Source organism: Carcharodon carcharias, chromosome 25 (genome assembly GCF_017639515.1).
Source record: "Carcharodon carcharias isolate sCarCar2 chromosome 25, sCarCar2.pri, whole genome shotgun sequence".
NCBI lineage: Eukaryota > Metazoa > Chordata > Chondrichthyes > Lamniformes > Lamnidae > Carcharodon > Carcharodon carcharias.
This window is the reverse complement of record NC_054491.1, coordinates 15,810,876-15,825,978: the sequence shown is the minus strand read 5'-3', so window position 1 is coordinate 15,825,978 and position 15,103 is coordinate 15,810,876. Positions and strand designations below refer to the sequence as shown.

Here is a 15,103-nt window from a genome sequence, read left to right as displayed (position 1 = left end):
AGCAGATAGATGGGGATACCACCACCTGGAAGTTCCCCTCCAAGCCACTCACCAACCTGACTTGGAAATTTATCTCCGTTCCTTCACTGTCGCTGGGTCAAAATTCCTGGAACTCCCTCTCTAACAGGACTGAGGGTCTACCTACACCACAGGGACGGCAACAGTTCAAGAAGGCAGCTCACTGCCACCTTCTCAAGGGCAATTAGGGATGGGTAATAAATGCTGGCCCAGCCAGTGACACCTACATCCCATGAGTGAATTAAAAATGTCATTGTTGTTATGTAGGCAAACACTTGACCTAATAGTATACGAGATCCCACAAACAGCAAATACGATGAATTGCTGCTTCACCTGTTCATGGTGTTGTTCATTGGAAAAAGAACATTAGCCAGAATGCTAACAGTTGACTAACCCACCCTCCCTTGTGCCAACTGAGGCCCTCAAATAGCCAATTAATTGCCAATTAAGGGCCACTTCCCGCCCACTGCAATTTTTGCCATGCTGGGTGTAGGCTGGAGCCAAGTTTGCAGCCTGCCAGTTCTCACTCCTCAGGCTACTAGCAGGAAAGGCCTTCTCAGGTCTTATTACTGAGCCCACTCTGTGAATCAGCCACTGGTTTTACATCTCACTTGATTTTATTTTACGATGAGCTCAGTGATGAGGTGGAGTGCAAATCAGTTTCTATCAACAATCGGGTGATAGCAAGCAAGTTAGATTAAAATTGCTCCCCAAGATGCTGGCTTTCCTTGTCTTTAGACACTTGGAACCTGATGAGCTCATGTCTGCAGAGGAGTGTGGATTAGAGGTAGGCCTGCAATACTGTACCATTGGTTCGGAAAACCATCCTCCTCCCTCAAGTGTGGCTCTTCACTAGGAGCACAGGACAGTGAGTAATGGCAATGGGAGAAGTTTCCATTTCAGGCACACACTGCTCACATTAAGTACTCCCAGATCAGAAACAACCCAACCTCAACATTCTGCCTTGATCTAATCCTCAAATTGATACCATCTCAGGGGTCAACTACAACTTAGTGTAGCATTCTACTAATTAAATCCCATTACTGAGACTTGAGCACCAAGTTTAGACTGATGCCCCAGTGCAGTACTGAGGTGTCATCTTTTGGATGGGACATTAACCAAGGCCCCATCTGTCCTCTTAGTAAAGAATCCAATAGCACTATTTCAACTAAGAGTAAGGGAGTTCTCCCCAGTGTCCTGGCCAATTTTTATCCCTCCGCCAATATCATTTCTAACAGATGATCTGGATATAATACATTCCTGTTTGTGGGCGCTTGCTTTGTTCAAATAGGCTGCTGTGTTTCTTACCTTTCAATGGTGACTACACTTCACTGTGCTTTGGGATGTCCTGAGATCTTGAAAGACACCATATAAATGCAAGTTCATTCACTAAACTGAACGTATAGATCCAGACTTTATATCCATGATTTGCAGGGGCCAGTTCACATCCATCCCTCAGCCCACCTCACCTATTTGGACAGCAATAGAGTGGTATAGTGAGATGAAAATGTTGGTGTGCCACTTAATGGGCTGTTCCCACTGGCATCTGTGCCTGCATTGTGGTGAAGGCCTTGAAAAGGGAGGCGCGGGCTTGCACCAAAAGCAAATGGGTCTTCACCAGCACCTTCCAAACAGCAAGATCTACCATCTGGAAGGACAATAAGATTAACAGGAATCAGACAGATGGGAACACCACCACCTGCAAGTTCCCCTCCACACACCATCCTGGCTTGGTACTATATCACCATTCCTTCATTGTCACTGGGTCAAAATTCTGGAACCCCTCCCTAACAGCACTGTGGTTGTACCTACACCAGACGGACTACAACAGTTCAAGGACACAGCTCATCAGTGCCTTTTTGAGGAAGAAAAGAGGGAGACTTGGCAGTATTGATTAAGGAGAACATTGCAGTGATGGAGAGAGAGGATGCCCAGAGGGGTCAAGGATATGAAAGCATTAGAGAGATTGCAGAAAAGGTTCACGAGAATGGTTCCAGGGTTGATGAATTTCAGTTATGCAGAAAGGTGAGAGAGATTGGGTTAGAGAGATTGTAACTGTTCTCCTTGGAGAAGAGAAGGTTGAGAGGAGATTTGATAGAAGTATTCAGAGCTATCAGGGGTCTGGACAGAGTTGATCAGGAGAAACTATTCCTGTTGGTGGAAGAATTGCGAACCAGTGGAAACAGATTCAAGGCAGTTAGCAAAAGAAGCAATGGCGATATGAGGACAAATATTTTAATGGAGCAAGTGGTTAGAATCTGGAATGCACGGCCTGATAGTCTTGTGGAGGCAGGTCAATTGAGACTTTCAAAAGGGAATTGGATCATTGTTGGAAAAGGGCTACAGGGAAAAGGCAGAGGAGTGGACTAGATGAACTGCTCCTTCAGAGGGCCAACACAGATATGATAGGCTGAATGGCCTCATTCTCTACTGTAATCATTCTTTGATTCTATGCCAATTTGTGACCCTACTGACAAGCCTCACCAATATGCTTTGTCCAGAATGTGAGTAAATGTCTAGAGACATCGTACTTAAGGGCCTTCTCTACCACCTCTGGAGTCTCTTTTGACTGACAGTTCTATAGCCAGAAGAGGTTTGACACTAGAGGAATATGATAGGATTTTGCTAACTTCCAATTATAAGAACTCTGTAGGACTTAGTCTCACCTAATCTGATTCCTCTCAGATGCCTAGTCCAAATTGAAAGGGTTAGTGTCCAGAGGTCCTAGAGTTGAAATATTAGTACATTTATATATATGTGATAGTTAATTTAGATATTGCAATTTTCATTATTTTCTTTATTTTTGCTCCTGCTAATCTTGCTCGTCCTTCATAAATTTGATTTGGAATTTTTAGCCTGGTCTACCAGAGTGTCATTTGCCCAGAGCGATTGTAATAAGATGGCATTTCATAATGTTTCCAATGTACATCTTAATAGTAAATAGGCTCATTGTCCAGTGGAACATTGTCCAGTGGAACATTGTCCAGTGGAACATTGTCCAGTTGAACATGCCACATCCCAGATTCCTTTGCTCATTCCATCACATTTCAGTTCTTTGGGCATGTGGGACTTGCCTTGAGTGTGTCTAGTTCCTATCTGAGAATGCTCTAATAACGAAATTTTTCTTAAATATATTAAAAATACACCCCTTTCCTAATTATTCTTATTCTCATAAATAGCCTCCAACAATCATGGTCTTTATCTTAGCGTAGCAGCCAGCTGTTCTACTTCCTTCTCTCAAATAACAGTGTTCAATTGTCCATATGTCCCTAAAAATATTCTATTAAAAATAAGCTAAGAAGAATCAATGAATGAATAAGATAAAAGCAAAAAACTGTGGATGCTGGAAATCCAAAACAAAAACAAAAATACCTGGAAAAACTCAGCAGGTCTGGCAGCATATGTTTTTCCAGGTATTTTTGTTTTTGTCAATGAATGAATGCCTCCTTACCTGAATGATCCAAGATCAACATTGATTAGACAAGGTTTCAAACTTTGGCTGCCTAATCACTAATGATACAGTGTTTATGTAGAAAGCCTAAAGGAAGCCTTAATCAAAGCCTGGAAAAGTACTTCTCTGACAGGAAATCAGTTTTGTAATCAGTAATTATCAAGACAGGACGAACAAAAGCTGCTATTCTGTCTGCCAGAGGGTTATTTTTTGATTTCCCTTGTGTTTCAGGGCTTACTCCCTTGCATTGTGCTGTCATTTCTCATAACTCTGTTTATCGGGAACTATGCTATGATCATACCCTGTTGCCCCAGAGGCAGGATGAGCTACAATATAAAGCTGAACAACTGCAGTCCTGCATCAGGCTACTAATTGAAATGGGAGCCCTAATAACCAGCCAGGTAACTTGTTTTTCCAATTTGCCTCAACATACAAAGTACAGTTTGATTAACTTTTTCCACAGACTTTGTTCCCTCAAATAAATGGATGTATTATTCCATTACTGCTTATTTATATAAGAATGTTTTGCCCTAACACTTTGATTACTGTATCTTTCCACCTATGCCAGAAGCAAAAAAGATTTTATTCTAGAGCACAAGAAATGGGAGGAGTAGACCAAAAGATCCATTGAGCCTACATGGCTCAACATTTAACATGGCTGACCGTGGACTCCAACTCGACTTTCTTGCCCAATCCTTTGATTCCCTGAGAGACCAAAAATATGTCTATCCTGGCCTTAAGTATGTTCAACGATGGAACATTCACAATCCTCTGTGATAGAGAATTCCAAAGATTTACAACTCTTTGAGTGAAGAAATTTCTCTTCATCTCCGTCCTAAATGATTGACCCTTATCCTGAGACTGTGCCCCCGTGTTTTAGATTTCCCAACCAGTGGAAAAAATCTCTCAGCATGTACACATATCAAGCCCTTCAGAATCTTGTGAGTTTTGCTGAGATCACCTCTCCTTCTTCTAAACTCCAGAGGGTATGGGTCCAATTTACTCAGCCGCTCATCATGTGGACAACCTTCTCATCCCAGGGCCCAACCTAGTGAATATTTGCTGTACTCCCTCCTATGCAAACATATCCTTCATTAAATATGGAGACCAAAATTGCACACAGTACTCCAGATGTCGTCTCACCAAAGCCCTGTACAACTGTAGCAAGAATTCTTTATTCTTGTACTCCAATCCCCTTACAATAAAGACCAACATGTTATTTGCCTTCCTAATTGCATACTGTACCTGTATACTAACTTTGTGTTCCTTGTAGGAGCACCAAGGTCCCTCTCAACATCAACATTTAAAGTTTACCAGCTTTTAAAAATGATTCTGATTTTCTATTAAGTCCAAAGTGAATAACCCCACACTTACCCACATTATACTTCATCTGCCATCTTGTTGTTCACTCGTTTAACCTGTCTACATCTCTTTGCAACCTCTTTGCATCCTCCTCACAGCTTATATTTCCACCTAGCTTTGTATCATCAGCAAAACTAGATACATTATTCTCTCTCTTCATCTAAGTTATTAAATAAGATTGTAAATAGCCAAGGCCCCAGCACTGATTCTTATAGCGCTCCATTAGTCACAGTATTCCAACTTGAAAATGCCCTTTTATCCCTACTCTCTGCTTCCTGTTCATTAACCAATCCTCTATGTATGCTTGTATATCATCCCCCAAATCCAAGGGCCTTATCTTGTGCTTTAACCTTTTTTGTGGCACCTTTTTGAATGCCCTTTGGAAATCCCGGTATACTACATCTGCCGGTTCCCCTTTTTCTACCCTACTAGTTACATTCTCAAAAACCTGTAATAAATTTGTCAAACAGGATTCCCCTTTTGTAAAACCATGTTGACTTGTTCTAATAATATTATACATTTCTAGGTGCATTGTTAAGACTCCCTTAAAAATAGGTTCCAGCACTTTCCCAAAGACTAATGCCAGACTAACTGAAAAGTAGTTCCAAGTTTTCTCTCTCCCTTGAATAGCTGCATTACATTTGCTGGCTTCCAATCTACTAGGACCATTGCAGAGTCTAGGTATTTTGGAAAAACATGACCAGCTCATCCACTATCACTTTTTCACATTGCTAAATATCCCATATAAATAATAACTTTTTCCACCACTTTTTCCTATATTATTAATTCTCAGAATGTGGACATTTCCACATTTATTGTCTATCCCTAATTTTGCCTGAGAAGGTCCTTTTAAGAATTGTTTGCTTTTCATATACATTTAAAATCAACCAGTCACTAATTGGCCAATGGATAGAATTCAATTTCACAAATTTTTATTTCGGTACATCGACTCACAATGGCAAGGTTATTAATCTAACACAACTGGGTTAAAGCTAATGGGAGCATAAAGGACTAGCAGAGAGCAGTAAAGCCGAAAGGCTGTCTCTGTGCTGTAGAGTCTTTGTGTTTTATATGCGGCGCCTGGATAATTTATGAGTTGTGACCGCACACGGCAACAGTGTTGCTCATGCAATGTTATTTTGAGGTGTTCATGGCCTTAGTGGACAGGAGGTGAGCTTCGCGTCCAATTCACGGCACCAAGGAGGTGAGAGCTGCCTGCAGAGTGGGAGTGGCAAAGGCATGTGGCAGCCATCGTGGAGCCTGTCACGATGAGTGACAGAAGAGTTCAGGCAGTATTTTGGAGGGCCAGCAGACTCACCAAGCACAAAAGTAGCCAAACAGCCAAATGGAACGAAAAGCACACAATTGGCTGTAAGATCCTCCAGCTCCTGAAACTTTTCAACATTTAAAAAAAACTTTAACTTCTGCCCATTTTGAACTTGAACAAGTGTACACTAATCTGCACCAGACTGTTCAGCTTCGGCGATTTCAGCTTCGAAAATTACATTGTCACCCTCCCCTGCTTGTTAACAATTTCCTCAAGAAGCTTAATAGGCCATTAATCAGCAGCAAGTATGTTTCCCGTTCCCCCCCTCCTCCCCTGCCTTTTGCAAATTATGTCATGTTCTGGAGGAGATGGGACCCAGTACCGATCTCCAGGAATGCAATTATCAAATCGCACCTACACTCCTTCCTGTCTGTACAAGCAATGTGAAAATCCCGGCTGATGTAACTAGAAGCACGCGTATGATAATATTCTTGCTCCTACTTGTTAGTCTTCAGTAGGTTGTCTTTTCCAAGGCTAAAGGTTTTAAGCAAACTTGTTAAAGGGCACAGTTTAGTGGAGCATGAGTGTGCTGTGCCACATGTTCTCAGTCGTGTTTGAAAGACAGGATCACCAATTTCTCAGCTGTGAGGAAGGACTAAGCCACATAGACCAGCAATGTCCGGGGCTTAATCCATGATCTATGTTCAGTTGTCTTCCCACAGCTGAGGCAACATAGGGATGCTATAGCTGCCTAGGCTACCAATGGATTATTAAATAGTATGGACATATATCTAGGTGGCAGTTATCTCCTCACTATTATAATTGTTAATTGCTAAAGGGAATGGGGAAGAGGTCAAAGATATAATTTCCACAACGTGTCTTCTGCCTTGCACTGTGGGGATGAAAGAGCCTACATCGAACTGAACCAAGTTACAACGTAGTGACAAGTGCAAAAGGCTAATGCCCTCAGGAGCCACCTCAACCATAATTTTACATTGAGTTATTCTGGATTAGTTTGAACCTCCTGCATCAGAAAAAAACTAATTACAGTAACTTTCAAACTAGTTCTAGAAGATGAAACTGAAAACTTGGCTGGAGAGTAACATGGACTTCACCAATTGGTAATTGTGTTTGTACATTTTCATTTGTATCCCATTTTTAAAAGATTTTTCCCCCTTTTTTGTCCTACACATTGCACACCTTCACAAGAAGCATAGTCGGCAGTCTGCTCCCACAACTATGTTCCAAAACCATTTGCAAAAAGATCACTGACTTCAGTCTGAGCTCAGCTATTCTCTAAAGGTTGTCTGCCACCCTATAAGAAAATACTTCATTTCTATTGTCCCCAAGGAGCCTGACCATGATCAGTAATTGCTACATTTTGAGGGGAAAAAAATGAGGAAAAAGATGGAATTTGCATTCATATGGCACCTCTATGTGCCCTCAAAATCTCTGGATAACTTCACAATTACTCTTGAGGCATAATCCCGTTCATTCTATGTGCAGAACGCAGTCATCAATTTTCATACAGCAAGGCTCCACAAAACAGAAATAGGGCAAATGATCACTTCATCTGTTTGGTTGAAGGATAAGAATGCCATGACAGGAATTCTCTCTTTTTCTTTGCATTGAGTCATGGATCTTTTAGATGTACCTCCAAAAATACATAATTCCCTCAGTGCTAAGTTTAAGTGTTGGAGTGGGGCTTGAGCCCACAGCTCAGTGGCAAGCATGCTACCAACTGAGCCATGTCGATGCTCTGAGGTGCCAATACACTGCAAGGCCTCACAGCCACATTTGGAATTTAAATGCATATTTTAATTGTGTTGCTTTATGTAAACAGGACGTAAAAAGCAATAAAACAGTGGCGCACCTCAGTGTTCAAGAAGGAAACCTCTTACTGTTGGATTACTTTCTGAAACTCAGTGGCACCAGGTCACCTGAATTTGTCAACATGAAGGTTTGTGATACTTGTTTAGTTGTTATGTCTATTAGAAAAAAATAAATCAATGATGTATGCACATTAACATAATAATACATTGGCTAGATTCTAAGACAATTTAATATCTCAATTTAATTTTGTTGGTTCTAAAATACTTTAGTTAATTGGCATAACTTTAGGAATGAATCGGCATTTAGTAAGTCTTGATGTTCTTGGAGGCCATTAGATTGCAGTTCCTAGGTTCAAGCTAGAGAATAGGTGTTCATGCTGGGAATCTAGAGTTGAGGATATGTCAGGCTATAAGACTTGTTCCATATGTATCAGTTTTTTTTCATTTGTTTGCCACCCTAATAATGCTCAAAACTTGGGCAGGAGGTAGGCAAGAACTATTTTTGAAACCATGGTCCAAGGTTTGCTTGATTTGCCTTTTGGAGATCAAAATAAGAAGGGTTCTTTCGCCAAAACAGATTTTTCTTTAATCAAATACTTTAAGAGGAGTGCAATGCCATTTGCAGGACCCTGACCGCATCAAATGCTGAACCCAAGCCCTCAGAAATCTTCCCACTTGCTGCAAATTGCTCAGCACACTTCCCCCACCCAGGAGTGCCTTCGCTCCCTTTGTCTTTAGACTTCCAGTTCAGCTCTACAGAGGAGCTACTGATGTCCCCTGCCGCCCCACATGGGCAAGCTGCCTGTCACTATACAGAGTGCTGATAGCTCACCCAAATGGTATTATCTCCCAATTGAGGTTCAGCCATTTTGGACTGAGATGAGGAGAAATTTCACCACTCAGGGGGTTGTGAATCTTTGGAATTCTCTATCTTTAAAAGGGCTTTGGATTCTCAAGTGTTGAATTGTGAAAGCCGGGATAGATTTTTGGATGAATCAAGCGATATAGGGCTAGGGCAAGAAAGTGGAGTTCAGTTAGGAAACCAGCCCCAATCTTCCTGAATGGTAGCGAAAGCTTGAGTGGTTGAATCACCTACTTCTGTTCCTATTTCTTATGCTTTTATGAAGATGAGGCTCAGCCATCAAAATGCTTTGAGTCTCTCACTTGGGTAAATCACTCCAGCCACCAGTCACCTAATGCTTGTCCAATCTAAAATAGGCCCAATTATGTTTTACTGCAGAAAAGAAAGCCAGTTAGCCCATGGTGCTTGTGAGATCTCTTTCCTCATACTGCTTTTATTTTTTTCTCTTGTCTGGATTTGTAGCCACTTCCCTTGGAAAGTTATTATGGATTCAGATAGTTTCTGATACAGAATTTCATGTTCTAGCAACCCTCTGTGTAAAAGGAATCTGTCCTAATCTCTTCCTTCATTTTAATACTAAATATGTGCCTTCTCCTTACCAAGTCACAGTGGAAATTGTTTGTTCCCCAATTCAGTCCATCAAAACGCCTCAGAATTTAAACAACAATATCAGACCTCCTCCTAATCTTATTATAAAAGAGGCCAGTTTCTCTAATCTTCCTCGTAACTCAAGATTCTCACTGTTGCTATCATCTTAAACATCCTTCCTAAAATAAGATATTCAAAACAGGCCTTGTTGTAATATGCCTTTATGGGATATCGCGTGACATCACTAGAAGGGAAATGTGTCATGTGATCCAGTCTTAGTTTCATTTTTGCGTTGAGCAGAGCACACACATACAGTTCTGGTGTCTTCAGGCCTTACACCTATGTATGATTATTCTTATGTACCTAGCCTTAATAAAAGAACACACAACGTGTTTACCCAATCCATTATAAGCAATTGATGACTTGTGTCTTGTACAGTAAATAAGTGCAAGGTATTATACCATTATAATACAACAGGCATAAGCAATAATTCATACGATTTTAGTATTACCTCTGCTTTTATATTATATACACCTACTTACAAAACCAAAGGATATGATATTTTTATCAATTTATGTCCACTCTTTATTCTTCATCCACAAACATATCTCCATGTTTCAGCTGCTAACTGTGCTGTGCATTTCATTTGTTATTTATTTTTATAATTCTCTTTTCCTTTTACTATGCATAATATAAAGAATCAAGAGGGAATGGTTGCTCTAATCGCTCATGTAACATAGTGAAAGCTGTAAACCTCTTTTAGTGTGTAGGATGTTGATCAAAGGAATGCTTCATAAATGTATTTACTATAATGTTACAGCTAGCCATCAGGATAATTCTTCCATCAGTTTTCTAATTCTATGAAAAATTTGTTCTCACAAGAAATACAGTTGTAATAACAGAATGAGGGCACTGTGAAGTCAACATGAAATATGTTTGTGTGCATGTTTGATGATTATGGATAAACTGATTCATTTTTGGAACATGTATATGCAAGAAAGCACCAACATGAAACATCAGAAACACGGGGTTCCAGAGAAAAAGAGAAACAAAGGGTGTGTATGATTAGCCTGTAGAGACGGGTCCCACTAAAGACTGGCACTTATCCAGCAGGTTAGAGAAGCAGAAATCAGATCTGTACAAATAAAACAATCTCTTGATTGGAACTAATCCAGTGTACTTGAAACCAGTAATAGGATCTGGGGAGAAAGGCTCATTATGGACGGGAGCTCATCAGTTACTTTCAAAACATTGGCCTGAATTTTTCAGTCGTTGGGCATGCACGATCGGCAGGCCCGGGAGTGGACAGTAAATGGGCCAATGGCCACAATCGGCCCTTGACCACAATTTCACACTGGCTGGCCAATCAACAGCCAGCCAGTGTGGCATGCATGCTGAAATGCTCAGTGCCGCCGAGGTGGGTGGTGCGAAGTGAGCAGGGGCCAACAGGGGGTGGAATTTCCTGCCCACCTGCACACAGGGTTTGCAGAGTCAGCAAAAAAAGAGGGTGGAAACTTGGGTTAATTACACAACATCGAATTTTCTCGCTCCATCGACCCCTGGACGCAAATATATTTCAGCTCATTATGGTAGCTGTAGACCCAGACCAATCAGTTCTTGCAGAATTCCTGTTGGCTCAAGTGGTTGTGAAGTTACACGAAGAATCAAAGCAGCAGGAAAAAAAGTCATTTCTCTAGTGTTTTCCTGCAAATTTTTAAGTACAAGTCAGGTCAAAAATTGCAAAGCTTCCCCAACTGCTAGGTTTGGCAACATAGTGGGCAGGATTTTCCCGTTGGCAAGCAGGGGCCGAGGCCCACTCGCCGACACGTAAAATGACGCGCGGTGATGTTGTGCAGAACTCCCGATGTCACCGCGCCCCATTTAAATTTTCAGGTAGGCGGGGGCTCAGCAAAATCAGCTGTGCGCCCGCCAATGGGTCAATGGCCAATTGAGGCCATGGACAGAGTCATTAGACTAATTAATGGACCTGCCCGTCCATCTTTAAGGTTGGCGGGCAGGCCAGGAGCCCCGGCAGGAATTAGAAAAAGCACCAAACCTCATCCATGTGCGGGATGAAGTTTCAAGTAGGTTTTTAAAAATTTAATTAAAGTTTTTTTTAAAAATTATGGACATGTTGCGTCTCATGTGACAGTGTCAAGGGACATGTCAAGGGATTTTTTTTTCCTATTTTTAATACTTTTGACAGTAGAGGTGATCTCCCTGAGGCTGCACTTAACCTCAGGGAGATGAGTGTGCTCTTTGGAGCGCATGCACGAAAGAGTGCACTCTCGGGTTTAGGGATTTACCCCCCCCACCCGCAAGTGAAACGCATAGCACTTCCGTGTGGACATCACGCTGGGTGGGCCTTAATTGACCCACCATGTAAAATGGCGCCGCGCCACCAATTGCGGGTGCCAATCGGAAGTGTGCCTGTGCATGCCCACACTTCAACTTCGCCCCCAATGGGGGCAGATCCCTGCCCAGTTTACCTAACATATTTGAATCATAGACAGCTCGAAACTTTAACATTTGAAAACAACAATGCACAATTTCAAGTTGCTGCCTGTGCTCCAAATTAAAGATATTAATGAAATATTTCTGTTCCAGGTAGTCAAGGTTAATGACAACTTAGATATAAAATATTGGCTGTAAGTGTAATCTGATTATTACATTAATAGTGAAAATGACGGCCAGCCCCAGTCACCCACACTTAACAATTTGCTCTTATAGGACATTGTTGGCTAAAATAATATACCTACATGTCACTACAGGTTAGTATGAGTTGGCTTAAACCCTGGAGCAGATAAGAAACACACAGAAAAAAGAAATCACTTTACTTGTCCTCATCATCATGTTTTCATACACTGCCCTGAGCATGAAACTTGATGTCTTCTTTAAGTTGACTTCCATTTTATTCCCCCTTACAAGTCCGTCCACAACTTGACACTGTCCACAATAGCATGGCTGGGATTAGTACTCCCTGTAGGTAAAGTGTGAACCTCCTGCTCCATCATTCCCACAGTCATACTGCATCGGAACTATATTTTTCTAGGGAGAGAAACAGTGGTCTCCATCAATGATTCATGGCTGAGCATGAGTGCATAAGATTTCATTCTTAATCTCACAAGTCCCTTTTTAAAAGTTCTTATCTGCAGATCTATTTCTAGCTTGGAGTATTTGGCAGGTGACAAATGATTTGAATGCTTGATCTGACATGATCCATCTGTTATTTATTTTAAACATGTTAATGCCTCAATTAAAATACCAGAACAAGTAATTTCATACGAGTACACTAAGCCCTCTTATATTAATGTTGCACATAGTGATTACGAGGGATCTGCGTCTAAATGTCTGGAACACAAAACTGAGACACCTCGGGAATAATGCTATCCTTGCATGATAGCATAAAAGGGATGGAATGAGGACGAAAGGATGGTTGTTCATTTATCACTTCCATCCCATTTCCTTTAACAAAAGGGGAATTTTGGAGAGCTGGGTAACAAGCAGCAAATCTGGTATCTCTCTCCTTTGCACCGTCGCCAAAACTTACAGCCAACCACCTCGTTTTAGAGGGTCTTGCTTAATTTTGGGGTGCCTGCTGTCTGAGGGGAGAAAAAGATTGCAAGATATGGTCAAAATGGCTTAAAAAGGCAAGGAACCCGTAATGGGCAAAAAGGAAAATCAGATCTCAACCAATTTTTTTTTAATTCTCACTTTCTGCCAGGCTCATGGTAATACAGCTTTGCACATGGCTGCTGGTCTCCAAAATGAGAGAAATCAAGAGAGAATAATTAAACTGCTGTTATATCATGGAGCAGATCCCAGCATTCGGAACCTGGAAAATGACCAACCAATTCATCTGGTGCAGCCAGGAGAACAAGGAGATCGGGTGAGATAGAGCATGATATGTGATCTCTTTGTTGGGTTTCACTTTATTGAAAATAATTCATTTTTCCATTTCTTACAATGGTCACTGCTGCTCCATGTCACCTCCCTATCCTCGAGTGAGTGCATTCCAGTGCAATAGAGGTTTAAGGGACGAATATCTATGAGGCACTGACCTGTACATCTGCTGTAGCTTTGACAGAAGAGCCCAAGGAAACCCATTCTATTTTTTTTCCCCAATGTTCCTGTAGCTCTCTGTGAACCCTGGTGAGAATTCGCTCCCACAGTTTCTGGTGCCTGTTGATTTTAAGCACACCGTGTCACAGCATAAACTATTTTGGCAATTTAAGAGTGCATGTGGAAAGGTTGCCTCCTTAACTTTGCAGGCAACTTCCCTGAGGGAGCCGCAGCTCACAATTTTGGCTTATGTCATATGTGCTATTCCCTAGCTGTTATAATGTGGGTGAAATTCAACTTCAGGGGGATGGTGAATGATGGGCAGTTGCAAAGTTACACATACTAGATCATCTTCAATGGAAAGAGAAATAGAACAGGGATATAAACCCACAATTAATCCACTACTACCCCTTTTGCATCCCCCCACTGATGTTGAACTTTACCTCAATGTGTACAAAGGTGAGTGCACCTACTCTGCCATTGCTCCCAATAACCAGAAAGTGTCCTTCTCATTACCCCCCACTTCCCCAACTCCACTGCCATGGCACGGTTGAATTCACTTTCTCTGCTACCTTTGACTTGGCAAAGTGCACAACTGCTTTCACATTGGGCTAGACTTCCACTGCAAAGAGGGGTATTGTCCTCTTCTCCATCTCACGTAGCACAACCTCTAAGTCTTTCTTGGTCAGTGAATGAGGATGCACAGCATTTCTGCAGGTGCACGCTTCCTCAAGATGTACATACACGATTGGGGAAACAACCAGCAATCGCCCTTTATCGCAGCATCAAAACTATTCTGACACATCCTAAATGCATCACCCTTTCAAGGGCTAGTAGCAAACTTCTTTAACACTGTTGCCTCACTAGACTTATTGAGTCCCATTTTGCTGCTCACTCGGTTCCCTGCATCTGCTGTTCATGTGCAGGAACCTATTACATCAAACAAGTCAAATTTACCTCAGAAAATGCAGTTCTGCTGGCCCTCCTGGCTGTCAGCACAGATCAGGATCACAGGCTGGTCCAGACTCATTTTTGCTACCCCCCCTACATTGATGGCAGTGGTACACTGTAATGTTGACTTGCTTGTTATCTGTCTGCCAATAGAATGTATTTTTAAACACTAAAGGTGAATTTCATCTATGATTTAGAGCTTATTGTGAACATCTGTATGGCTTTACAGGTCAGGCATCTCTTGAAGAAAGGAAGAGTTGGCTCAGGGTTAAACCTTCGGAATGCTACACCCTAGGGATGTAGCCTCGATCTAGACTTGGCTCAGTGCCACAATCTTCACTCCTGCGGAATGAACATGTACCTTATATTAGGAACATTTTAACATGCACTGATATGCAAAATCTCAGGTTTAGTTGCCAAAGTACTTTAATACATCAATGTCACATCCACCAAATTACTGGAACAATCTAATTTTACCCTCTTGGTGTTGGACAAACATAGGGACAAGTTTATTTCTAATAGAATAATGTAAAAAAATACTTAATAATTCTTATTGTATTCAGAGAAAGATAGAACTTGCATTCATATAGCCCCTTTAAAGCTTCAGGATGTCACAAAGTGCTTTTCAGCCAAAGAAGTACTTGTTATTCAGTTGATATAGTGGGATTAGCACAGTTCAGTGATGCATTGCAACAGAAGATTATGTTTAA

At 41.4% G+C, this 15,103-nt stretch overlaps 1 protein-coding gene across 1 annotated transcript in view; it reads left to right on the top strand.

The window, feature by feature from the left end:
- Nucleotides 1-14,830, top strand: part of LOC121269566 (NF-kappa-B inhibitor delta-like) — a 71,233-nt gene extending 56,403 nt beyond the window's left edge. The window contains exons 9-12 of the mRNA XM_041174265.1: nucleotides 3,701-3,870; nucleotides 7,942-8,058; nucleotides 13,105-13,269; nucleotides 14,623-14,830. Of these exons, the coding sequence (XP_041030199.1) occupies nucleotides 3,701-3,870; nucleotides 7,942-8,058; nucleotides 13,105-13,269; nucleotides 14,623-14,688 (518 nt within the window). The 3' untranslated portion in view covers nucleotides 14,689-14,830. The remainder of the gene's footprint in view (nucleotides 1-3,700; nucleotides 3,871-7,941; nucleotides 8,059-13,104; nucleotides 13,270-14,622) is intronic.
- Nucleotides 14,831-15,103: the final 273 nt, after the last annotated feature.